General features: G+C 43.9%; 3 protein-coding genes across 3 annotated transcripts; 2 read left to right on the top strand and 1 right to left on the bottom strand.

Moving 5' to 3' along the window:
* Window positions 1–93: 93 nt before the first annotated feature.
* Window positions 94–5009, top strand: stap2a (signal transducing adaptor family member 2a; the record flags this gene model as incomplete). The annotated part of the gene is made up of 11 exons (XM_084183665.1): window positions 94–238; window positions 3072–3143; window positions 3262–3381; window positions 3479–3535; window positions 3632–3786; window positions 3909–4040; window positions 4130–4199; window positions 4311–4413; window positions 4564–4659; window positions 4738–4872; window positions 4954–5009. The coding sequence occupies exons 1-11, from the start codon at window positions 116–118 to the stop codon at window positions 5007–5009; spliced, it is 1119 nt and encodes a 372-aa protein (XP_084039791.1). The 5' UTR covers window positions 94–115.
* A 4846-nt stretch (window positions 5010–9855) lies between these two features.
* LOC311147042 (splicing factor Cactin-like) lies at window positions 9856–19656 on the bottom strand. Its single transcript, XM_084183649.1, has 10 exons — window positions 19263–19656; window positions 18461–19154; window positions 17563–17658; window positions 14088–14233; window positions 12307–12469; window positions 12073–12187; window positions 11610–11802; window positions 11296–11415; window positions 10829–11160; window positions 9856–10699 (listed from the first exon to the last, which is right to left on the bottom strand). Exons 1-10 carry the CDS (start codon window positions 19562–19564, stop codon window positions 10209–10211), a joined length of 2652 nt encoding a protein of 883 aa, XP_084039775.1. The 5' UTR covers window positions 19565–19656; the 3' UTR covers window positions 9856–10208.
* A 655-nt stretch (window positions 19657–20311) lies between these two features.
* On the top strand, window positions 20312–24117 carry LOC311147053 (ubiquitin-conjugating enzyme E2 R1). Its single transcript, XM_084183664.1, has 5 exons — window positions 20312–21002; window positions 21370–21456; window positions 21641–21738; window positions 22983–23117; window positions 23634–24117. The coding sequence occupies exons 1-5, from the start codon at window positions 20817–20819 to the stop codon at window positions 23839–23841; spliced, it is 714 nt and encodes a 237-aa protein (XP_084039790.1). The 5' UTR covers window positions 20312–20816; the 3' UTR covers window positions 23842–24117.
* Window positions 24118–27082: the final 2965 nt, after the last annotated feature.

Raw genomic sequence — 27082 nt, 5'->3', positions numbered from 1 at the left:
TGACACATAAGGACGTGCACGACAGCCAGCTGTTGGCGGATATCCATGGTGATATCTCATCCGAGGAAGGCGTGTCATCTCCCCCAATTACTAAGCACCCCTTTGTCCTCGGTTTATGCCCAGCCAGCCAGCGATACTCATGGCGACTGCACCAGTCAAACAGCGCTCGGCAACGAGGGCGCAGCTCCCGCCCTGCTACTACGAAGGATACCTGGAAAAACGGGGACCGAAAGAAAAGGTAGGTGCAGCCATACCGTCAATGCGCAAATGTCGGTGCATTGCATTGCATGCTGTGTGAGTGGCTGCATAGTGTCGCCCGGATAGCGCGCGGCGGCGAATTCCTTGGAAACCCCATTCTGCGAGAGCTGTCAACTTCCTTATTGTGTGCGAATGGGCGAGGCTTGAAAAAACTGGCAGTGATTTTCATCTAGCGGTACACTTGCTTATTGCGCACAAGTGATTATTAGCGCGTAGGCTAAGCGTCATCCTATTAGCCTAGGGTTGGAATGGACACTGAACTTAAAAGGATAACACCACATACATGTCCCGGTGAATGTAGCCCAGTCAAGACATTATTTGTCATTATGTTAATAAAAACGCAAATAATTATATGTATAGGCGTATTCTATTGGCAAATCTCAGTATAACCAAAAAGGAAGGCTTGGGCTGGCTCAGTGATTTTTGACAACTGTAAATGTTTGACAGCTGATTTTGAATATGGCCATCCCTATCTCTGAGTGATAGTGCCACTGTGCTATGTAGTTTGGGAGAGGAGAGGAGAGAAGCATGGGGTTGTGTCAGTGGCCAGGCCAGCTGAGCAGTGTGGGTTGTGGTGCTGCATGTTAATGACACCGCCTGGGCACAGCTGGGAGGGAGGTGATGGGGGGATTGTGGAACAAAGACACACACACAGACCAGATATTTCGGCTGGGGTTCAGGTGCACTCTATTGAAGGGAGGATCACATGGCCACAGATTGACAACAGCTGTGGTGCAGATTCATCCCCTGAGACCTGGGATCACCATTGGGCCAAAGTGTGTGTGTGAGAGGGAGAGAAACTGTGTGTGAATATACTGTACCAGTCAAAAGTTTGGACACACCTACTCATTCCAGGGTTTTTCTTTATTTTGACTATTTTCTACATTGTAGAATAATAGTGAAGACATAAACTATGAAATAACACATGAAATAATGTAGTAACCAAAAAAGTGGCGCAGTGGTCTAAGGCACTGCATCGCAGTGCTAGCTGTGCCACTAGAGATCCTGGTTCGAATCCAGGCTCTGTCGTAGCCGGCCGTGACCGGGAGAGCCATGGGGCGGTGCGCAATTGGCCCAGCGTCGTCCAGGGTAGGGGAGGGAATGGCCGGCAGGGATGTAGCTCAGTTGATAGAGCATGGCGTTTGCAACGCCAGGGTTGTGGGTTCGTTTCCCACAGGGGGTATGAAAAAATAAATAATGTAAGTCGCTCTGGATAAGAGCGTCTGCTAAATGACGTAAATGTAAACGTGTTAAACAAATCAAAATAAATGTTATATTTTAGATTCTTCAAATAGCCACCCTTTGCCTTGATGACAGATTTGCACACTCTTGGCATTCTCTCAACCAGCTTCACCTGGAAGGCTTTTCCAACAGTCTTGAAGGAGTTCCCACATATGCTGAACATATGGCTGCTTTTCCTTCACTCTGCCGTCCGACTCATCCCAAACCATCTCAACTGGGTTGAGGTCAGGGGATTGTAGAGACCCGGTCATCTGATGCAGCACTCCATCACTCTCCTTCTTGGTAAAATAGCTATTACACAGTCTGTAGGTGTGTTGGGTCATTGTCCTGTTGAAAAACAAATGATAGTCCCACTAAGCCCAAACCAGATGGGATGGCGTATCACTGCAGAATGCTGTGGTACCCATGCTGGTTAAGTGTGCCTTGAATTCTAAATAAATCACAGACAATGTCACCAGCAAAGCACCGCCACACCATATCACCTCCTCCTCCATGCTTTACGGTGGGAACTACACATGCAGAGATAATCCGTTCACCCACACCGCGTCTCACAAAGACACGGCGGTTGGAACCAAAAATCTCCAATTTGGACTCCAGACCAAAGGACACATTTCCACCGGTCTAATGTCCATTGCTCGTGTTTCTTGGCCCAAGCAGGTCTCTTCGTCTTATTGGTGTCCTTTAGTAGTGGTTTCTTTGCAGCAATTCGACCATGAAGGCCTGATTCACACAGTCCCCTCTGAACAGTTGATGTTGAGATGTGTCTGTGACTTGAACTCTGTGAAGCATTTATTTGGGCTGCAATTTCTGAGGCTGGTAATTCTAATGAACTTATCCTCTGCAGCAGAGGTAACTCTGGGTCTTCTATTCCAGTGGCGGTCCTCATGAGAACCAGTTTCATCAAAGCGCTTGATGGTTTTTCCGACTGCACTTGAAGAAACTTTCAAAGTTCTTGAAATTGTCCGTATTGACTGACCTTCATGTCTTAAAGTAATGATGGACTGTCGTTTCTCTTTGCTTATTTGAGCTGTTCTTGCCATAATATGGACTTTGTCTTTTACCAAATAGGTCTATCTTCTGTATACCCCCTACCTTGTCACAACACAACTGATTGGCTCAAATGCATTAAGAAGGAAAGAAATTCCACAAATTAACTTTTAAGAAGGCACACCTGTTAATTTAAATGCATTCCAGGTGACTACCTCATGTAGGTGGTTGAGAGAATGCCAGGAGTGTGCAAAGCTGTCATCAAGGCAAAGGGTGGCTATTTGAAGAATCTTAAATATAAAATCTATTTTGATTTGTTTAATACTTTTTTTGTTTGTTTACTACATGATTCCATATGTGTTATTTCATCGTTTTGATGTCTTCACTATTATTCTACAATGTAAAAATAAAGAAAAACCCTGGAATGAGTAGGTGTGTCCAAACCTTTGACCGGTACTGTATGTAATACAATTCATGTTATAACCATGATCGATGTTGAAGTTTTCGATTAAAATATTAAACAGTTCAAGCTCTAATTCCCTTTGTACCTCTGTCTGTGTATCTCTGTCCGTGTGTGTTACCAGATCTCTCGGCGGCTGTGGACCTGTCTGTGTGGGAACACCCTCTTCTTCTTTAATAATGCCAAGGACACTCACGTAAGTGCTCTCTGTGTGTGTGTGTGTGTGTGTGTGTGTGTGTGTTAAACACTTTGTATATCTTCAGGGATGAGTTATTGTATATGTTAATTTATGATTATCTGTGTATCTGTTGCAGTATGTGGAGAAGATGGATCTCAGTGGCTTTGTCTCACTGAAAGACGACTGCAGCCGAGACAGAAACCTTGAGGCAGCTAGACTCATACTGCGGATGAAGGATGGAGAGACAAAACTCACAGTAATAAAACACACAGACACACAGACACACACACACACACACACACACACACACAGCCAGAGAGTAACAACCTCTTCTCTGTTCTCCTCTTATCCAGGTTGCCAATCTAGAGGCTCGAGAGCTGTGGAAGGGTTTCCTCCAGTCTGTCATAGATGTAAGTATCAGACACCCTACATCACAGTATAAACCTGTCTGATTGGTGGTTGCTCCCTGACCTGTCAGTAACCCCCTGTGTGATTGGCTGTTGTAGCTGAGTGTGCCCAGCTGTTTGACGTTGCTGCCGGGGCAGGTGCAGATGCTGAAAGAGGTGGTGGACCGAGAGAGGAACAGACGCAGAGCAGCACGCACCCCCACCCGCGCTCCCCCCTCACCCCTATCAGTACCTCTACTGGGGGAGATCCCATCGTGAGTCGCGCACACACACCCACACACACTGCTGACACTGAAGTGAATGCAGGTGTGTTACACTTAGGTGTGTGTGTGTATATGACACTGCGGTATATGTATGTTTGTGTGTGTGTCTCTAGGTGTTTCCGGCCTGTGTCGAGGACTGAGGCAGAAGTTCTGTTAGAGAGACATCCAGACTGTGGCAACATGCTGCTGAGGCCCGGCAGAGACGGATCCTCATTGGCTGTCACCACTCGCCAGGATCTCAACGGGTAATGGCCACTCAGCATAGGTATACACACCTAGATCTGCAAGCATTTTTCTTAATGATTTGATCCATCAATTGCGCTCTCTCTCTCAGGTCAGTGTTCAGACACTATCGTGTGACTCAGAGAGAGCAGGGAGGATATGTGATAGACGTTGAGAACCCAGTAAGTCCAACACACTCCCAGACACATTGTTTCAACAGGCATATAAACACATGCTACATTGTTGCCTCATATCTTGCTATTCCATGGCTCCTAACTCTGTTTTCCCTCTAGATTCCCTGTGCTACGCTTCATGATGTCATCGATGCTCTGGTGGAGAAGACAGCAGGAACCCTACAGCCTTTTCTTCTGGAGGAACCTTATGAGGAGAACATCAGTGAGACACACAGACATACTTGAATCCTTAACACATTTTCACTTACACACAGTGTTGCTTGAAATCCTGGGAGATACAGTATCTTAGGTTCTGTTCAATGTTCATGTAGTTTATTGATATTTGTGTCTTTTTTTTTTTTTGCGCGTTCAGCGTTTGTTTCGTCCAATGATGAGAATGGAGAGAGAATCCTACACTGTGCCCCTTCCAGCCCACTACCCAAAGCCCCTGCCCTACCCCCCAAACAAGGTACCCAGAAATCCTACACCACACACACACAAACACACAAACACACACACACTAACCGCTCTGTTTGTCCTGGTGTAGAGCGATGGAAACCCCTACCCAGGTCTCCCGCTCCCGACCGCCGTATCCTGTCGGCTGTGACATCACCAGTACCGTCATCACCCAGCAGCCCAATGAGACGGCTCGTTCTCTCCCCCTCCCCACTCCTCGCACAAAGTGAGTGGCATGTGTCCTGATCAATGTATCCATGAATTCAAGCATACTCATACTACAGAGGTCTCACTCCTCTCTCCTTAGGCCTCACAGAGGAGCTCAAAATGAAACTGGAGAAGAGACGGACCAGTCAGGAGTGACTTCCTGTAATTGCTCAGCCAACTAGTGGTCAGAACTCTTCCACCAGCAGCAGCAGCTCTCTTCTCTTCCTGTGCCTTCTGATTGGTGGACTACAGAATAGTTGCACAACGCTGGTCCTCATGGATCACAGTCCTGCTGAACCATTGGTCTACAGTACCTTTAAAAGTGTTTCCCACCATGTTTGGGTAACGCACCTTATCCACCTGAGCTGTGTTCAGCAGCGTAAATTTGCAGCCTCAAAACTTGACCGTTTTCAAGAAGGGATAACCAGTGGGGTTGAGCATTAGATGAGCACACAAACACAAAGGACCAGTGACTGAGCCTGTTGTTACTCTGTTATTCCGATTGAGCCAATGTCTATTGTCCTGCTGCTGATGTAACTGACGCCACACTTTAGAAGTGAGAGAGTGACACCAGAAGCTTGAGAAACCAGCCTAGAGAGAGACTAGAGCAGTAGTCACCAACCCTGGTCCTGGCTACTGGGTGGGTGTGTGCAGGCTTTTGTTCAAACCCAACACTAACACACCTGGAACTGGAACAAAAGCCTGCACACCTTGAACCTGTACACCACTGCACACCTTCCAGGTCCTGGGTTAATGACCACTGGATTAGAGATTAACATATCTAGTTGTTCTCGTGCATCTAGAATGCCAATGCTCTAATCTATTGTATTATGTTGGTGCTATGATGGTATGGTGCTCTACTTGACTAAACCTTCTCTACTGTGTGTGTCGTTGCTACAACTCACGTAAAACCTTATTTTCTACTGTGTGTGGGTGTGTGTGTGCTAGGCCTAGGCTACTGTTAGCTGACTAAACTCAACTCCATGATTTACGATGGAGTTTAGCGGCGACTAGTGTGGGCAGACTTGAGCTCCGACATCACAATAATGACGTTTTTATCAAAAACGACTGATTTCAGCACCCAAGGAATAGCCCGCAATTACACAGAACAATGTTGTGTGTAATTGTGGGCTATTCTTTGGGTGCTGAAATCAGTAGTTTTGGATAAAACAATTATTTTATGTGATGTCGGAGCTCCAGTCCGCCCACACTAGTCTCCACTCAACTCCAATCGGGTAGGCTACTGTATGACCTATGACCTACTGGTGCCGGGACACTTTTTACTCCTCAAAGGTTCTCTGTCCCCTGTCGCGACAAAAACAAACATATTAGATCTTAAGAAATGAAAGTATTTTAATTTAGGCTTACTATACAGCATTGATTGCATTTGCTCCTCTTGTTGTTTGGTGTTGTGGGCTGGTACACAAGCGCCATCCAGTGGAACTCAAACCCTGTGGTCATTGGCTGATTTGTTCGGAAGGAGTGCATCCTCTACTGGACTCTCTCAGAACTACATTTTCTTGTACCATTCTCTCTATGTTGTGTGTGTTGTTTAAGAATAATATCAGTGTTATTTATAAGATGTCCTATTCAAGGATATTAAAGAAATGGTTTGCATGAAACAGGAATACTTGCTTGTTTCTGTTTTGTTACACCAACAGACTCTTGCAGCCTTTCCTCTGCTCTCATCGGAGCCTCTGGAAGCAAAGGGCAAACTTGAATGAGAGCAAAATCATCTCTAGCCTACCTTCCATAATTGTTTCAAAAATGTTTATTTTGTTAGTCAGTCTCACTTAGATAGCATATTTAAAAACTGCACACATTTAGCTCCACCCTATGGAAAAAATGTTTAGGATTGCAGGAAATGAGCTGTAAAACAAAATGAGTAGAATTGCACAAAAGGAGTTATATAATAGCAAAATCTTCTCTCCACCTCTTGGCAAAATGAGTAGAATTGCAGCAAACTTGCTTTAAAGCTGCAACATTTTCTCTACACCCCATGGGAAAATGTGTAGAATTGCATTAAATTAACTCTGAATCGTAAAAGATTATCTCCGCTGTCAAGAGGGGGGCCACTAAAATATTTAGCTCTCAATGTGGTGGTGGTGGTGGGGATGGCGGGTATGATTGTGGGTACGCAGACCCGAGAGCAACTTTGGCCCCTCATGAGTTGAGATTTTTTGTGTCCCCCACTCCCATCAAAGTTGCCCATCCCTGCTGTAGAATACTATACTACACACTGTAGTTTCCCTTGATCGTATGGTGCTTACTATATGATATTGTAGTCTACTGTAGAACAGTGTTTCTTAATCCTGGTCCTGGGGACCCAAAAGGTTGCACATTTGTGTTTTTGCCCTAGCACTAATCAGCTGATTCAAATGATCAACTCATCATCAAGCTTTGATGATTTTAATCAGGTTTGTAGTGCTAAGGCAAAAACTAAAATGTGCAACCTCTTTGGGTCCCAGGACCATGATTAAGAATACGCTACTATAGAATTCTATACTCCACACTGTAGTATCCCTCAATCGTGTGTGGTACTTACTTTGAATTTTGTAGTATACTGTAGAATACTATACTACACACTGTAGAATCCCTCAATCGTAAAATATATATATATATATATATATATATATATATATACAGGTATATGCCTAAATAAAGGAAACACTTGAGTAAATGAGGGATACAAAGTATATTGAAAGCAGGTGCTTCCACACAGGTGTGGATCCTGAGTTAATTAAGCAATTAACATCCCATCAAGCTTAGGGTCGTGAATAAAAAGGCTCAGTTGCCCATTATTTTGGCTACCATAGAGCTCAATGACTTTGAAAGAGGGGTTTTAAAGGAGCATATGGGGTTTAAAGGTTGTGTTTGTGTGTCTTAGTCACAAGATCTCAACCCAATTAAACTCTTATGGGAGATTCCAGAGTGGTGCCAGAGGCACCAACAAAACACCAATTGATGGAATGTCTTGTGTAAGAATGGTGTAGCATCCCTCCAATAGAGTTCCAGATGCTTGTAGAATCTATGCCAAGGTGCATTAAAGCTGTTCTGGTGGCTCATGGTGGCCCAAAGCCCTATTAAAACAATTTATGTTGGTTTTTCCTTTATTTGGGCAGTTACTGAAAGATCATACCCCAAAGACATGCTAACCTCCCCTGTTAATGGAGGAATGGAAACAGAACACATAACTAAAGTGATCTCTAGTGTTCTGGAACAGAACTGTTATTTTCTAATCTTGAGAACCGGTTAATAGTGGTCTTTACAAATATTCCTAATGTCTAGTATATAATTCTGTAATTATAATGCTAGTAATAGCCTAAACACATTCGAGTTCACTTCATGTTCAGCGCTTCAAGCCAAGCCCCCTCCATGTCCACCACTCTCTCTCCCCACCGCTGAAATGTCAGTTGCATCTCGTACCACCCATTCCATAGCAAGCTTCTCTAGCCGTGCTAATGGGTCGAGTAAATTAATGATCTATTCTGTAAAACCTGTTGATTTCACAGGTTTAAAAAATTACGAAAAATGAACTATATGAGCCGTTACTTTTTTGGGTCTCGAACCGGTTCAGAACTTTATTTTCTGGTCTGAACGGAACGAAAAAAATAGGGGTTCTGTTCAGAACGATTGGAAAATACTTTTTGTTACAACTAAATGGGTCATACTTTGACTGTATCCAGCACTTACTGTGACTGAACAGTATGCAAAGGATGAAAGTGAAGTTTTTATTTGGGAAACTCATTTTAATTAGAACAGAGTGTTTTAACGGTTGCCAAATAATTATATATATAATATTTTTATAATCAATCAAATGTATTTATAAAGCCCTTTTTACATCAGCAGATGTCACAAAGTGCTTATACAGATACCCAGCCTAAAATCCCGCAAAATAAACACTACTGTGTGCTTGTGTCTTGAAAGGCTTGTTATTATATTTTGTGGAATTGCCCATTGTATATATGCTGTGTGAATGAGATTAAAACATGAACACACATTGAAAAAATAGTTGGATTCGGCTATTCAGACACAACAGAGGCATGGCAGTGCCAATCATAGATATACCAAGAGCCGTATGAATAAGGGCGAAGGTGTTGAGTGTAATAATGTTGACCATATTGGATTCAGAATCAAATGTATTTACACCAACAGTTTTAATAGGTATGAGTGTTGTACACAATTCTGAAAAACAGCTACCAAAAAGCAAAGTTTACATTCATCATAATTATTGCTAGTTGATATTTCTGCCTATTGTATAGATCTGTGTCTACAGGTTTATATTTCAAAAAGTATTTAAGATATCCTAATGCTGTTTATTTGGGTAGACAATTGACTGCTTGTATTCCAAATTTTAGCAATATCAGAGCTTGCAATATTGGGTTACCCCTCCAGCCTGACATTATTCTACACTGTTTGAGTTAAGGGGTGTGTCACAATATCTATAAATGTAACCACTTTTGCAGTAAAATATTTTTACACAACCATACATCTCATATATGGGAGACCTTAGAGATATGGAAAAACATGGTTGAGCTTTGTTATTCCTCAGGTAGGGGTATCAAAAAAAATAAACTAAAGCCCTTTTTGAGGATTGGCCTCTAGCCTAAGGTGCCTTCTCAGGATCCTGTTAACTGTATTGTATCAGTGTTGTTTATGTTATTAAAACTCTTTCTACCTGAACGATTTATGGCGTCTCCAATGTGTGTGTATAGAATAGCCAACAGGCTTGACTGGTTTCCATCTGGGGCAAGAGTGGACTTGCTAAGAATGTGCTAACATTGGGGGTTAATTAGTCCTAAATAGAACAGCTGTTGTTCCTAAGATTGAAAATAGGTCAACATTATGTTTAGCCAATGGTAAAAGTGACAGTTTACTATCTTATGATTTGTTGACATCCTCTTCCTGACTGATTGAGGCATACTTAATGCTACTCTTAGGAAAATAGAAATGTTGTCAAATATTTGCCTCACAGCTCTGATGGCACCAAATGGAAGCCAGCTAGGAAAATAATCTTTAATATGTAATTTCAGAGACAGGTACATTGAAAATCACCATCTGATCAAACTAAAAATACAAACCATTATTTGTGACACAACAGAATGGGCAGGGCTGCCATAGTAATAACACAGAGAAGTAGATCCATAGCGTGTCAATTATTTTTTTGAGGCCTTCAGACTAAACATTAACAGCTAGAATACATATTAACCTTACAGATGATCCCAACTGATGTGATGTCTGATCTATACATTCCATTTCTATGGTTAAAACCTTGCAGTTTGAGGTTCCTGGTCCGGATTGGGGTCTAGGCCCAGGACTGGTGTTGGTCTGTTGAGGTTCTAAACTCAGCCGGTTCTATCTCCTGTAGCGGTACCTCTTGAAGTGGAACCAGAGCTGGAAGATCCCATTGGCGAACTGACAACGGAACCCGTGGCGGTGAGAGTACTCCCACTCGCGGTTAACGATCTTAAAGGCAATGTCCTCGTATGGCGGGCCCGCATGGAACCGCAGAACCCCAAAGTCCTTGTTGTCGGGACTGGGTTCTAGGAAGTACTGCGGTGTGGAACGTTTGTTGATCAAGTCCGGGTAGAAGATGTTGAACTTGTAGCCCTGGACGATCTTTGGCGGAGGGTTGTCGAAGTCGTAATGGGTCTGGTTATATTTGTTCCACTCGAAGCCTGTGTGGACCCTGTTGAAGAAGCGAGGTTTCCGGGGACGGTATTTATCAGCCCACAGGTACATCTTCCCTGTGAGGGGAAGCTCTACGCTAAACTGAGCCTCGTCCCCACCCATGCCCTGTTTGGCGCGACGCACAAACTCATCCTCTGCATTCTCATTGGCATCACCTGGAGAACAAGGGGTAAGCAGAGAGAGAAAGATTGATTAATTTGACAATGGGTAGAGATAGGCCTTGTAAGAATGACTGAGCGTTTTTGTATGTATGAATATGGGTGTGGGTATGCAAAGCCTCTTACCTGTGACGGCGAGCTGTCTGCGTGAGAGGTGTAGTTTGTGTGTGTCTTCATCAGGTGTGATGGTGTGTGTGTCCAGCGGTAGCTCCGAGGGAAGCAGCAGTGTGGGACTGTAGCGGCCAGAGTCATACTCTGCCTGGCTCTGCTGGATCAAATCCTCCTCTGTCAGAACAGCCTCTACCACCTCACCCTTCTCCTCTCCATCCCCGTCTCCCTCCGTGGATGGGCCCGCCACTTGCTCATCCTTCTCCTCTGTATCCCTCTTCTGATTGATGGAAGGGGAGGAAGAGGAGGGGCCAGGCACCTCTGAGGGAGTGTCTTTCTCGCTCTCGGTCCTGTGAATGAGAAACAGAGGAGGCAAAGGTCAAACCTTGTGTACATGAGTGTGTGTGTGTGTGTGTGTGTGTGTGTGTGTGTGTGTGTGTGTGCGTGCGTAGAAAGAGGTTGATGGTGTGCGTGAGTGTACTCACACAGCCTCCTCCTCAGGCTCCTCTTTGATGATGGGGAAGAGAGGCTCACTCTCCACTCCCTGCTCCTGTTTCAGCTTGAACAGCTTCTGACGCAACACGTCCTGGTGCCTCTCTCTCAACCTACAACACAGATAGGGATTTACATTTTTTAAAACATGTTAGTAATATAGCAGACGCTCTCATCCAGAGCGACTTACAGTAGTGAGTGGATACATTTCTGTACTTTTCCCTGTACTAGTCTCCCGTGGGAATCGAACCCACAACCCTGGCGTTGCAAGCGCCATGCTCTACACACACAAACAACCGGTCCTCACCGTGCTCGGCCCATGTAGACCCTGACTTGCTGCATCAAGCTCTCCCAGTAGCCTATGTCCAGATTGGATCCCCCAGCTCGGATCTTAGTCTCGATGTTGAGGTTCAGCGCCTGGAGCTGGCTGTACGTCTTTCCCTTAAACACTATCTGAACATCGGTGCTCACTGACGTGTTAATGCCATCACGACGGTCACCTGGAGAACAGAGAGACAGTTAACGAAACAGAAAACATCACTAGAGAGACTAGGGCTGCACCAGAAAATGCTCTATATATTACACTACTTTTAACCAGGGTGCCATTTCTGACACACCCTAGGAGAGAGAGACAAGGGGAGAAATGCCTAGCCGTAGGCATAAAGTATAGAGGTTGATGGTGGACAGCCAAGACAGAATATGGGCCAATGAGAGAGAGCAATACTGAGATGTCCATGTAGCTGGACCTATGAGAGGTTGAGGTGGTGCACCTGGGCCTTTTCCAGATGCCTCCAGTTTCCGGAGCTTGCTGATCTCATCCTCTGTGATGGTGGTCATATCCCTCCAGAAGTCTACATTCTTCCCCTGCTCCAGCTCCATGTACACCTACAGGGAAAACACACAGGGTCACAAACAAACACTCTCTTGCTCTCTTCCTCCACACACCACAATTTCTCAACCAACAAGCTCCATTTATTCTAGAAAGACAGTAAGCGCACACACACCTTGATATCTTCAAGCAGGTCGTCCATGTCAGTGACAGTGAGTCCATTGAGGAAGGTGTAAGGTTCGTGCATCTCCACAGCCAGGTCGTCATCTTCAGCACTGATGTACTTAGCCAACAGGTCTATGGGCTTAGCACGGCCGTCACGGATACGGATCTTAGACCTAAACAAACAAACATTTATTAGTTAGAGGGCTACACACAAATCCACATCGGCAAACACCGGAGCAGCGAGGCGTTGTTTTTGGACCAGGCTGTTTTTGAGTGAGTAAATGGAACTACAGTGCCTTCGGAAAGTATTAAGACCCCTTGACTTTTTCCACATTTTGTTACGTTACAGCCTTATTCTAAAATTGATTAAATAAATAAAAATCCTCATCAATCTACACACAATACCCCATAATGACAAAGCGAAAACAGGTTTTTAGACATTTTTGCAAATGTATTACAAATAAAAAGCAGAAATACCTTATTTACATAAGTATTCAGACCCTTTGCTATGAGCCTCGAAATTGAGCTCAGGTGCATCCTGTTTCCATTGATCATCCTTGAGATGTTTCTACAACTTGACTGGAGTCCACCTGTGGTAAATTCAATTGATTGGACATTATTTGAAAAGGCACATGCCTGTCTATATAAGGTCCCACAGTTGACAGTGCATGTCAGAGCAAAAACCAAGCCATGAGGTCGAAGTAATTGTCCATAGAGCTCCGAGACAGGATTGTGTCGAGGCACAGATCTGGGGAAGGGTACTAAAAAATGTCTGCAGCATTGAAGGTCCCCAAGAACACAGTGGCCTCCATCATTCTTAAATGGAAGAAGTTTGGAACTATAAAAATACTCTTCCTAGAGCCAGACGGAAGCCACTCCTCAATAAAAGGCACATGACAGCCCGCTTGCAGTTTGCCAAAAGACACCTAAAGATTCTCAGACCACAAGAAACAAGATTCTCTGGTCTGATGAAACCAAGATTGAACTCTTTGGCCTGAATGCCAAGCGTCACGTCTGGAGGAAACCTGGCACCATCCCTACGGTGAAGCATGGTGGTGGCAGCATCATGCTGTGGGGATGTTTTTCAGCGGCAGGGACTGGGAGACTAGTCAAGATCGAGGGAAAGATGAACAGAGCAAAGTACAGAGAGATCCTTGACGAAAACCTGCTCCAGAGCGCTCAGGACCTCAGACTGGGGCAAAGGTTCACCTTCCAACAGGACAACGACCCTAAGCACACAGCCAAGACAAAACAGGAGTGGCTTCGGGACAAGTCTCTGAATGTCCTTGAGTGGCCCAGCCAGAGCCCGGACTTGAACCCGATCAAACATCTCTGGAGAGACCTGAAAATAGATGTACAGCAACGCTCCCCATCAAACCTGACAGAGCTTGAGAGGACCTGCAGAGAAGAATGGGAGAAACTCCCCAAATACAGGTGTGCCAAGCTTGTAGCGTCATACCCAAGAAGACTTGAGGCTGTAATCGCTGCCAAAGGTGCTTCAACAAAGTACTGAGTAAAAGGTCTGAACACTTATGTAAATGTATATTTCCGTTTTTGATTTTGAATAAATTGGCAATTTTTCTAAAAACCTGTTTTTGCTTAGTCATTATGGGGTATTGTGTGTAGATTGAGGGGACAAAAAACAATTTAATCAATTTTAGAATAAGGCTGTAACGTGACAAAATGTGAAAAAAGTCCAGGGGTCTGAATACTTTCCAAATGCACTGTATGTGAGAGGTTATTGAGAGTCAGGGTTTACAGAGGGACAGTAATGAAGGTGGCACCACTAACCGTAGCTTGGCCTGGTGCAGGTGGAAGTTGTCCTCTTGTTCTGCCCAGGTTTTGAAATGCTCCGCCTCCTTTTCTCTCTGCAGCATCTCCAGCTCCGTCTCTCTCATGGCCTTCTCTCTCTCCCTCTCCAGACGCAGCTGCTTCACCTACACACAGGCAGACACACAAACACAGTTACACACACAGTTACACACACACAGGTCCTGCGCTTGCATGGCTTTCTCTTTCTCGCCACATTGTTCTAAATCTATCAAACACACAGACAGACAGTAAAATCGCATGAGTTCGTTCAACTCCAATGGACTCAAATGTAACACTATTTTGGGGTTTATATGGTCCCACCCCCATTTTGTATTAAAACTACTCTGGTCATGTTGTTTGGACACTAAAAGGAGTAAATATCCAACTCTCACTGAGTTGGTTCAATTTAACTGCAATTGCCATTTTAGTATTTTCAGTGTAGTTTTTAAATCAACTCCCATGCTATGTTACACTTTTCTGTGTTGTTTTGAATTAACAATCAACTACATTTACATTTTAGTCATTTAGCAGACACTCTTATCCAGAGCAACTTACAGTTAGTACAGCAGAGTACATATCTCTATGGTTAGTTATAAGGCTGTAAAGCCTTATTTGAATATTTATTCATGTGTCACATAGTGGTAGTTTGCAATGTGATATCCAATCTGTTGGAAGCCAACTTGCAGGAAGATATCCAGCACACCTTTACATCACTCACAACTTGCATTTAGAATGCCTGTCAGAGTAGCAGGTTGCCGTTTATTGTCATGAGTCTTGTCCTGGAGGCAGAAATGAGCGATTTCCCCTTAGATAGGCCAGCTACAGAGTCAAAATTGGTTATATTGTAAAAATTAATGAAATAAAAAAAACTTTTTTGGTCTTCATTTAGGGTTACTCATTAGGGTTAGCAGTGTGGTTAAGGTTAGGTTTAAATCTGATTTTATAACTTTGTGGCTGTGCTAGCTAGTGACCGCTTGTTCGTAAATTCAATCTGGAGTGACAGAGTGCGCTGCGGGCGTACGTACATTCAGAGCGTTTGTCAGATTGTCTGTTTCGCTCTCGGAGCGTTCAGAGCGCACACTGGACGCATTGGCGAGGAGTAGAGTTGATCCGAGCGTTCTGACCTCACAGTCAAGCACCTAAGCTAACGTTGGCTAGCTACACACCTCACTCTGACCATTTTACTCGCCCTAGCCTAGCAGAGCTGGTTAGGCTGTTTTTATGTTATCCAGGGCGTTGGTGACTGTAACTGTGCTGCTGGCAACAATTTAATTACGCTTTTTTGCCGATGTTTACTGATACCAGCCATATTCAACTGTTGTTGAGCGTTCGTAAATTCATCAGTTACTCTGCGCTCTGGCACATTCAGACGAGAGTGCTCTGAAATCGGAGTAGATAGCCAGAGCGAATTTACGAACGCACCCTTATAGAGACGTGGCCGCAGCCATATTGAAACAAACTCATGGCTTTTTTTATCAAGCCTCTGATCAAGAAGTGAATCAAGTAAAAGCTAAAACTACCAATTTGAGATTGAATAACAATACAATACTAACAACCATGTTAACAAGCCTGTAAAGTCCGGTCAGAAATCCAGGTTTTTAAGCACATTCAGCTGTACGCGACATTTGTGATTTTCACATGGGCATCGGCTCTATGTACTATTATCCTCCATTAGAAAGCTAGCTAAATGCATGATGTCCACAATAACAAAGCAGTTAGCTAGCATCGAATAAGCCTGTAGAGTCCAGTCAAAAACCCACTGTGCTAGCTGTGTTAAACATGACAGTAGTTTTGACAATGACATCGGATCGTTCTGTGTTTTTCACTTCAAAATGTATGCCAAACAAAAACCATTGATTTAAAAGATTTTCAAACCATACAACTCTATGCACAAGGGCTACTTTTAACAATTTCCACTAAAACATTTACAAAAACGAATTTAGTGGAAGAACTGTGCAGATGCAAACTTTGGTAACGGAATTACGGTAAAGTCTCCCTCAGGTTTGTATGAGACCACGTTTTCCAAAAACATGTTAAATATCTGGTCCGAATTAAGATTAAATGATGTCTGCTATCAGCTATGACATGGCACCTTGAGTGTGAAAATATATATTTTGGTTATTGAACTACAGTGAGTGAAGTGGATTTACACCCGGTACCGGCATTACAGTAATCGGAATTACATCATGTGTCCCTGATCTGTACTACACAGAAATGTATAATTATGGACATTAGAGCACAGTAGAGCAGAGTTCAGTAGAGTATAGTTCAGTACAGTACAATATACTATACTCTACTCATTGTACAGTACTGTATTCAGTACTGTGCTATCCAAACTTATAAAACATACGTCTATGATAGGTTCAGATTTGGTTCAACTACTTTTTAAAAGTCCATGGACGTCCGGTGTCGGTCGGTGCTCAGTAAGTGAAGATGCTGGTTAAAGTAAATGGAAAGAGAGGGGGCTCATGGGTAGGTGTCAGTAAGACCTGGTAGAGGTGACATTAACTAGAGAAAGAGAGAGATAGAGGGGTTGTCCAGACTCAGACTGTTTTAACACTCTTGGTTTGACCACCAGAAAGACAAAGAAAAAAGTTATGAGCTTAACATAAAAGTATGCCAGTGGAAGAGAGGACAGTAGCAGGTGACCCAAATGTGATTGGTAACTATTATGATTTCCCATTGTAGCCAATTCAGTTGCAGTAATTCCGGAGCAATTTTTTTGGTAATTCCTTTACCAATTTGGTCACGGAATTACGAGTTTGAATCACATAATAATTCATAAACAAAATTGATATCAGTAAAATCACTAACTAATTGGAAGGTCTACCATTACTTGTTACTTCTGTGCACTTTCATTATCCTCCTTCCTCATGAGGGAGAGAAATTAGAAAATATTTTTAAGATATGTGGGTTTTTGGTAATGGAATTTCGAGTCACAAGGCAATATTTCTTTAACTTACAGAAGGTAAACAATTTATCCAAAACTAAATATAAGTGTTGATATTAGTTGGCAGGGGTCTTTACGTCAACATTATTGTGTTTTTATACATTTCTGATACCTTTTAATACTTTTTCTGGTAGATGTTTTTTAGACCCCTTTTCCATCTGTTTATCCAGAAATCAAAGCCATTACTTATGCCTAATTTTTTAAGATGGAAAATGGTTGAAAAATGCATCTATGCCTTCATTTCCCAAAAGTATAGACACTTAGCTTTCATTTGACATGCTGCTATGAACTTCACGTTGGTGCTCATGGGTCCTTTTCAGTGGAAATGCCCTGGAGTTAAAAGTACTCCAACCCAATAAACTCCAGTTATCAACACTAACTCCAGGGAGTGTATCACTCTCGAGGGTTAAGATAACTCCCAGTAGAGTAAATTTAACACCGATTTCAACTATCCTTGATTTATAGTGCAGACCCAGAAAACTCTTGTGTTGCATGGAAGCATACCTTCTGCAGTTCTCTGCGATTCTCCTCCTGGATACGTTTGTTCCTGTCCTTCAGGTCCTTCTCACCCAGATGGCCAATCCCCTTCCTGTCCAGAGCCTGACCACAACAACAACATACAGAAACACACATATTCCTCAGAGACTGGTCTGATGAAGCATGAAGACCCAACGTTGAATTGCATATAATTCTAAGTCGGGCAGAAATGAGCATTTGGATCAGGAACATTTCCTTTCATGACCTCTACAAGCCAGAATGCTGAATAAAATTACACTTTACCGGTTATCCGTGTGGTTGTTCCTTTTGCTGGTAGGAATGTGAGACAAAATACCCACAGAATAATGTTATCAACCCGACCTTCAGTACGCTGTTCTGTATATCATTTGTATTTCCAGTTTTTATTTTCAATACTGATGCAATTCACACGTGACAAACACTTGCACAATATGGCCGAGCCTAACCGAATGGCAAACACCTCCAGCTGATTGCGAGGAAACGTGCTTCGGTCGTCAACATTCGGCTTTTGTTTACATATTGTGCATCACGTGTAATGCGACAACAGATTGATAATACAAGCGACAGAACCTACCGGCACCCCAAAAAGTCAGGTAAACAGCGCTTTCCTGTGGATCCCTTATCTCCCCCTCCTACAGCCAAAAGGACCAACAGCATGTACAACCGGTAAAATAAGTGCAAATATTTTATTCAAAATTCTGCCTTGTAGAGACTATTGCATCTTTTTTTTACAGCAACTTCTTTCCGGCTGATATTCATGGAGTAACCATGATATCAGTCTGCTGTTTAGGCAAGGTCTGATAACCACTGTACTTCTAAAAGCAGGAGGTTGATAGTCCCATATACAGCCATTTCTCAAGTGATCACTCTCCTCTCCCTGTCTTACCTTCTGCCATTTGAAGGTGCCCAGCAGGTTGTTGTCTCCGAAGGGGTTGTCTGCATTGGTATAGCCCATGTACTCCTCACTCCAGCCCATCTTCTCCCTCTTCTTCCTCTCCTTGGCCTCCTTCTTGGCCAGTCGTCTGGCCCTCTTCTCCTCTGGGGTCTCCAGGGCCTTCAACATCTCTCTCTGGTTCTTCTTCTCATCTCGGACCGAGGGCCCGGCCTCTCCAGACCCCGGGCTGCCTCCACGGGCTCCGCCATCCGACCCAGAGCTCTTAGATGAGTCTGAGGAGCCAGAGCGACGTCTCTTACACTCATTGTCCCTTTGGTCCTTCCCTCTGCTTCTTTCTCTTCTCCCACGGTCTTCAGTCCTCCAGCTGCTTCTCTCTCTGTCTCGACTTTTCTCCTTACATAGGCTTGGGTCCTTGTCTCGGCTTCTCATTCTCTCCCTGTCCCTTGTTCTCTCCCTCATCTGTCGTTCCCTCTCTCTGCTGGGGCTTCTGCTCCCTCTGTCTGCACTCCTCCGCCATCTCCTCTCCCGGTCAATGTTCCCCCCATCCCTCGATCTCTTCCCGTCTGCACTAGACCCTGAGTCGGACTGGGACTGGCTCCTGCCAATCTTCTTCTCTCCTTTGTCTTCTCTTTTGCTCTTCTTTTTCTCTACTTTCTTCCTCCCCTTTGGATCATCTGAGTCAGAGCTGATAGATAGAAAAACGTTTAGTTGCAGATACAGTATGTGGGCCATTTTTTGCTAACTACATGCACTGTACATTTTTTTTTAATATAGCTTAACCTGTAACGTTTACCTGGATCTGTCTTTTGATTTGCCCTTCAGTTTACGTCTCATGTCGCTGTCTGAGTCGCTTCTCGGCCCGGGATGGTCTCTGCTACGGGGCCGTTGTCCTTGTCGCCTCGCAGATCCACCACTGCTGTCCGAGTTTCCGCTCTCAGAACGCGCAATTCTCCGGGTTTTTATGTTCCGATCAATGGACCGACTCCGGCCTTTCTTCTCTTTGGGTGATCGTGATCTGCTTATTTTGGACCTGTTTCGATCCCGGTTCCGACTACGAGAGGTAGAACGGGACCGACGATGCTTTATTGGACCCATGGCAAAAGAGTTCCCAAATTGTTGTGGTCCGTTCTCTTTTCCGTCGCGTAAATAGGACCTGAACAATTATTTTTGTGCGCAGCACACAACTGTAATGTATTTGAGGGGAAAAAACGTTAAGAAAATTACAAACATAATTATTTAACTTGAAAACCACGAAGGGATCCTCTTTCCTAATAAACTTCGTATTGATTTTGTTCGCATTTGTTTAATTCTCAGGTATATTTAAAGCCAACCGCTGGGACTTGCATTGAGCCCTGACGCAGCTTGTAAACGTCATATTATAAACTGATTGGTCGTTTCGTTTGGAGCAGAATGGGGGATGGTGGCATACAACAGCGCTTTTCTAAAGTATTTTATCATGATCAATGAAATCCGCACACTACACCCCATCTATAAGTATTTCGTATAGACATATTTTAGTTTACACATCAATTGGCCTCGAAAAGGCCAAGCAAGGCACTTTACAGCAAAACAAACAACATTCGTGTTGTCGTAACGTCACACCATTTGATAGTATTCCAGAAATGCAGTGAGTGTAGTTCTTAAAACCCCGAAAATAATGTCATAAATGCATTGCTATACACAATTAATTGGAATACTTTTACAATAAACATGGTGATTAAAATGTATATCATGAAACATTTTTGCAATGCTGACAGAAGTTAAGTTCTGTTTAATTGGAACTACATTTCCCAGACGGCACTGCAATCTTATTGAACGTTTTGAGAGGAGAGGAGGAGACTGCTTCACTCTTCACATTACTTGTCAGCAGGGACATAGATGTTCGCAGTTGAAAAACGGCGTTGGTGAATAATTATTGTTTGTAGTCTTTGGCTGGTCCAAAACTAATTATTTTAGTATAACTATCAGTAGCAAAGTAACATTTTTTATATTAATTGGACCAATAGCTAGCACCTACTAGCTAGCTCCACGGCAGTTAGCTAGGTCGGTGAGCCTATCTACTAAAATACCAAAACATTATTATTTTTAGTATGAACTCTTCTAAATTCAGCTATTTCATATTGATAACTAGCCAGATAAAACATATTGCGCGATTTCACAACAAATCCATCGACTTGAAGCAAAATAAAGGTTAACTAACTAGTATTTGTGCGCATCGCGAAATCGCAACAAAGAAAACGTTTTTGTTTTGCAGAATCAGGTGGCTAGCTGGTTGCTAACTGTGTTCGAGTAAACAACGAGGTTCTCCGCCAAACATTAACAAGATTAGCTCGTTTGCTATTTTACCATGGCGCAACATGGTCCGACTCACGTAGCAAGCTCACAAAAAGCATTAATGTTAGAAATGAAGAGCCTTCAAGAGGAGCCAGTCGAGGGCTTCAGAATAACATTGGTTGACGAGGCAGATTTATACAATTGGGAAGTGGCCATTTTTGGACCTCCTAACACTCACTATGAAGGAGGGTATTTCAAGGTAAGTCAGCTTGTTTTGCAAATATGTAACATACACAAATGCTATTTTCCTAGTTTATATTGTTCACTAGCTAGCCATCATTACTAATGGACAACTACATTGTTGGCTTCCGTTAGTAGTAACGTTAGGCCCGTGAAAAACGTGACATCGCATCTGCTTTCTATTGATGCAGCCTGCAGTGACAAGCAGTACTGTTTAGTGTCAAACCTGTGTCAGGGTCACGCTGTTGTTGCTCTCTAGTATGGTCTACTCAGCACTGGGTTGCGACATCAGGATTACCATTGAATCCGGTTAGGTAGTTTAGCCCCCACAGACGCATGTTAGGACATGTTGCTGACATATTTGCTTCTCTCCCTGTGTCCCACAGGCTCGTATCAAGTTCCCCATTGACTACCCCTATTCACCACCTGCTTTCCGTTTCCTCACCAAGATGTGGCACCCCAACATCTATGAGGTAAGAAGAGATCACTGACACAATTCTAGAAAAATACATTAAACTCCATGTAATTAATTTTCAAACACATTTTGTGGTGTTAATCTAAATTTCTCTCCATCTTTTTATGTGGCCTAATCCCAGTCACACCTGCAATTTGTGATCTTAAACTTGTTTGTATTAATTTTAGCCTCTCCCTTGTTAGAATGGGGATGTGTGTATATCCATTCTGCACCCTCCAGTTGATGATCCTCAGAGTGGGGAGCTGCCCTCTGAGAGGTGGAACCCTACCCAGAACGTTAGGTACACATCTCAGCATGTTCTCTCACCCCCTCCCCTTCTCTCACCCCTCCCCTTCTCTCACCCCCTCCCCTTCTCTCACCCCCTCCCCTTCTCTCACCCCCTCCCCTTCTCACCCAGCATGTTCTCTCACCCCCTCCCCTTCTCTCACCCCCTCCCCTTCTCTCACCCCCTCCCCTTCTCTCACCCCCTCCCCTTCTCTCACCCCCTCCCCTTCTCACCCAGCATGTTCTCTCACCCCCTCCCCTTCTCTCACCCCCTCCCCTTCTCTCACCCCCTCCCCTTCTCTCACCCCCTCCCCTTCTCTCACCCCTCCTCTTCGCTCACCCCCTCCCCTTCTCTCACCCCTCCTCTTCGCTCACCCCCTCCCCTTCTCTCACCCCCTCCCCTTCTCTCACCCCCTCCCCTTCTCTCACCCCTCCTCTTCGCTCACCCCCTCCCCTTCTCTCACCCCCTCCCCTTCTCTCACCCCCTCCCCTTCTCTCACCCCCTCCCCTTCTCTCACCCCCTCCCCTTCTCTCACCCCCTCCCCTTCTCTCACCCCCTCCCCTTCTCTCACCCCCTCCCCTTCTCACCCAGCATGTTCTCTCACCCCCTCCCCTTCTCTCACCCCCTCCCCTTCTCACCCAGCATGTTCTCTCACCCCCTCCCCTTCTCCTTGCATGTTCTCTCCCCCCCCCCCCTCCCCCTCCCCCCCTCTGTTTCTTTCAGTTTGCTTCTGTTTAAGAAACGTTTTGCAACAGAATCGGCGGAATTAATACACCCCTGCTCTCCCTCCGCTTACTGTATCACTCTCCCGTCTATCTATCACGCTCCCTTTTCATCCCCTCTTTCTCTGTCCCTCTCCTCTACGCCCCCGCTCTCCCGTTGTGCTGTGTCACTCATACCCAGATCACATGACACTTGTCCATCTGGCTTCAGTGGAACCTCTCCAGGACTTCCTGGATCATGAACAGAACGCCTGTTACACTTTAGTTTATTTTCTGTCTGACCCAGTAATGTGGATACTATTAAGTCATGTTGACAAACATTTGTTTCTGTCAGTTCTTAAATTAGAAGTTGTAGGTCTTATTTTTACCAGCACCATTTGAGGTTTATATCAACATCGACAGGTTGACATATTTCAGAAATTGTACTTTGGAGAAATAGCCTTTATCCCACAGAGCAGGATCAATGAGTCAACCAGCTAACTTTGATAGACACTGCTTGGTGCTTCTTTCTGACATCCAACCCTGTGTCTCCTGTAGAACCATCCTTCTGAGTGTCATCTCTCTGCTGAACGAGCCCAACACCTTCTCCCCGGCCAATGTGGATGCCTCCGTCATGTACCGCAAGTGGAGGGACAGCAAGGGCAAGGACAGAGAGTACGCAGAGATCATTCGGTAGGTACACACACAAAGGACAAAGTGTTGCATACATCAAATCAAATGTATTGGTCACATACACATGGTTAGCAGATGTTATTGCGAGTGTAGCGAAATGCTTGTGCTTCTAGTTCCGACAGTGCAGCAATATCTAGCAAGTAATATCTAACAGTTCTACAACAAAAACCTAATACACACAAATCTAAGTAAAGGAATGCAATAAGAATATATAAATATATGGATGAGCAATGTCATTATCAGTGGCTTAGTCTAAGATGCAATAGATAGTATAGAATACAGTATATACATATGAGATGGGTAAAGCAAGATATGTAAACATTAAAGTGACATTATTAAAATGACTAATGTTCCATTTATTAAAGTGGCAATTTTCAGGTCTGTATGTAGGCAGCAGCCTCTCTGTGCTAGTGATGGCTGTTTAACAGTCTAAAGGCCTTGAGATAGACACCAAGGACAGAGAGTACAGCGCACACACACACAATTATTTATCCTCTCTATCTCACTGTCTCTCAGGAAGCAGGTGTTGGCCACTAATGCTGAGGCGGAACGTGACGGGGTGAAGGTCCCCACCACACTGGCCGAATACTGTGTCCGCACTCGTGCCCCGCCCCCTGACGAGGGCTCCGATCTCTTCTATGACGATTACTATGACGACGAGGATCTGGAGGATGAAGACGACTGCTGCTACGATGAAGATGACTCTGGGACGGAGGAGTCGTGACGCGTCCCAATTGTGAACCTGGACGGCTGACGCATGTGCTCCCTGACCTCTCCTCCCATCGGAGAGACAGTTCTGAAAGGACTACTTCACGTATTTTAAACCTCTCACTTTTTCTATCCACAGATGGCAAGTGGTATTCCCCCTCAGTTTCTTCTCAGAATCGAAGCACACTTAGGTTGGGCCTGGTGTGCACAGTTTTCTACCAGTGCAAAGGCTGCACCTGTTATTTTCAGAAAGGATTGACTAAAATAAAGCAAAAAATGACATGCTACCTTATGACCTTGTTTGACTATCTGTATACAATTTTTTTTTTAAAGGTGTCAACTTTGCACAGGTGAAAGCACTTGGTAAATCAGGCCCATAAATTAATCTCTCACTTGTTAAGTTTCACTTCAACTTGCCGCCTCTTTCTAGTTCACTCACACCTATAGCCTTCATTGACTGAACAGGCGACTGAAGACCTCCACCTGTCATGGTATCTGTGTGAGCGACACACCACTGAACTTACAGCAGAACTTATTTATCTCCAAGATGAGGTTCTGTCTGGCTTCTCTCCACCCTTACATTTTTGTGCGAGGAAAACCGACTCGATACTTTTTGCAACATGGTGTTTCTGCATGTCAGACATCTTGGACGCGTAAAATGTTCTCTTACAGATGGATCATTGCTTGTGTCGTCATATTGGTTTGATTTAATTTAGAAAAAGACTTGTGATCATGGAAACGCTAATGACTTCTCTCTGGGGGACCCCAGGTTGAGCTTAAGCTGTGGCCCAAACCCAGTTTTAAAATTTTAACAGCGTTTCAACTTTTCGCTGGCTTAGCCGTAACTATGAGGTGTTGTTCTCTGTCGTTTGAAAGTGGAGTGTGTGTGATTCTAAAGCGCTCAACGAAACGATGCTGCGGCAACCCGTTCTCCTGCATCTGGACAGAATCCCTTCAGAGACCCCTTTCTCAAGGTTCTCCTCTGCAAAGCAGGATAGAGCCAGAAACCTCAACTAGTCTTTGGTGGAGCCCAACTGTATGGAGAGAGAAAAAAAGTTAGCTGTATGTGTTTAGCAGCTTAATAGTTTGCTCTGTTTGCTGTTTGTTGTTTTATTATCCTCCTTTCATTGAGAATTATGCCTGTAGTCTTTGTTAGAGAATGGGTTGATGTTGGTGGGTTTCTGTAGGAAGATTGTATCTCTGTTCAAAATATGTTGTGGCAGTATCAGTCAGCAAGTCTTTGGAATTGGGAAAGAAAATGTCAGCCATTTTTGTTTTTACTTATTTATTTTGTGTGTGCTGCTGGGGGTGGGGGATGCTATCATGAATCTCCAAGCAGAGGTGTGTTTGCGTGTGTGTATCAGCAATATTGGATGTTGCATTTATTCTAATTTGGCTTAATTTAACTTTATCTCAGGATATTTAGGAATGAGGAAAAATATATAATTTTAAGATGGTAAAGTGTCTCTATTACCTGGTGGGCTTCAGAGATGGTTTACAGTAACATGTACCTTTACTGATATGCACATGTGGCTATATGGACAATCACTTTTTCATTTTATTTACATGTATGTGTTTTTTTTGTCTATTTAAAACAAAAAATAAAGAACTTTATTGGAAAACAAGTATTTTCTTCCTCCTACCCCCAATTGAAATGGGCTGTATGCATCGCAACTTTTTTGTACAACAATACCCTGCAAAAGTTTTAGTGTAACAATGGTGTGTGTGCTGTCTATAGTACATCAACCATAGAGAGCCTATTGAAATACTAGAGGGGCTATGCCAAACTCTAAAAGTTCCAGAATGGGGTGAAAATGGCAGCCATATTGGTCAGAGAGAAGTCCAAACCAGTCTAACTGGAATGAATGGTAGTAGAGGCATAATTCAGATTGCAATCATACAAAAAAATAAAAGTTAGGTATGGGATATCAGAACTTGTGTAATAAAGAATTGTGAATCTAAAATAGTCATATATACACTTAACAAAAATATAAATGCAACTTGCAACAATTTAAAAGATTTTGCTGAGTTACAGTGCAAATAAGGAAATCAGTCAATTGAAAAATTCATTAGGCCCTTATCTATGGATTTCAGATGACTGGGCAGGGGCACAGCCATGGGTGGGCATAGGCCTACCAAATCAGACTGAGTTTTTCCCCCACAAAAGGGCTTTATTACAGACATAAATAATCCCCCCCAGCCCCCCTCATTATCCCGCAGGTGAAGAAGCCGGATGTGGATCCTGGGCTGGTGTGGTAACACGTGGTCTGCGGTTGTAAGGCCGTTTGCCAAATTCTCTAAAACGATGGAGGTGGCTTATGGTAGAGAAATGAACATTCAATTCTAAGCAAACAGCTCTGGTAGACATTCCTGCAGTCAGCATGCCAATTGCACACTCCCTCAAAAAATTTGAGACATCTGTGGCATTGTGTTGTGTGACAAAACTAAACAATTTAGTGGCCTTTTATTGTCCCCAGCACAAGGTGAACCTGTGTAATGATCATGCTGTTTAATCAGCTTCTTGATATGCCACACCTGTCAGGTGGATGGATTATCTTGACAAAGGATAAACATGCTCACCAACAGGGATGTAAACAAATTTGTGCACAACATATTCGTAATATAATATTTTTCTGCATATGGAAAATTTCTGGGATCTTTTATTTCAGCTCATGAAACATGGGACCAGCACTTTACATGTTGCGTTTATCTTTTTTTCACGTCAGCCCAGGACCTCCACATCCGGCTTGTTCACATGCAGGATCATCTGATACCAGCCACCTGGACAGCTGAAACTATGGGTTTGCACAACTGAAGAATTTCTGCACAGACTGTCAGAAACCGTCTCAGGGAAGCTCATCTGCGTGCTCGTCGTCCTCACCAGGGTCTTGACCTGACTGCAGTTTGCCATCATAATCGACTTCAGTGGGCAAATGCTCACCTTCGATGGCCACTGGCACATTGGAGAAGTGTGCTCTTCATAGATGAATCCCGGTTTCACAGTACCGGGCAGATGGCAGACAGCGTATATGGCGTCGTGTGGGTGAGCGGTTTGCTGATGTCAATGTTGTGAACAGAGTGCTCCATGGTGGCCGTGGGGTTTGGTATGGGCAGGCATAAGGTACGGACAACGAACACAATTGTATTTTATCGATGGCAATTGAATACACAGAGATACAGTGACGAGATCCTGAGGCCCATTGTCGTGCCATTCATCCGCCTCCATCACCTCATGTTTCAGCATGATAATGCACGGC

Source organism: Coregonus lavaretus (assembly GCF_964263955.1).
Source record: "Coregonus lavaretus genome assembly, chromosome: 19".
In the NCBI taxonomy this organism is placed as follows: domain Eukaryota; kingdom Metazoa; phylum Chordata; class Actinopteri; order Salmoniformes; family Salmonidae; genus Coregonus; species Coregonus lavaretus.
This window is presented reverse-complemented; position numbering and strand designations above follow the sequence as displayed.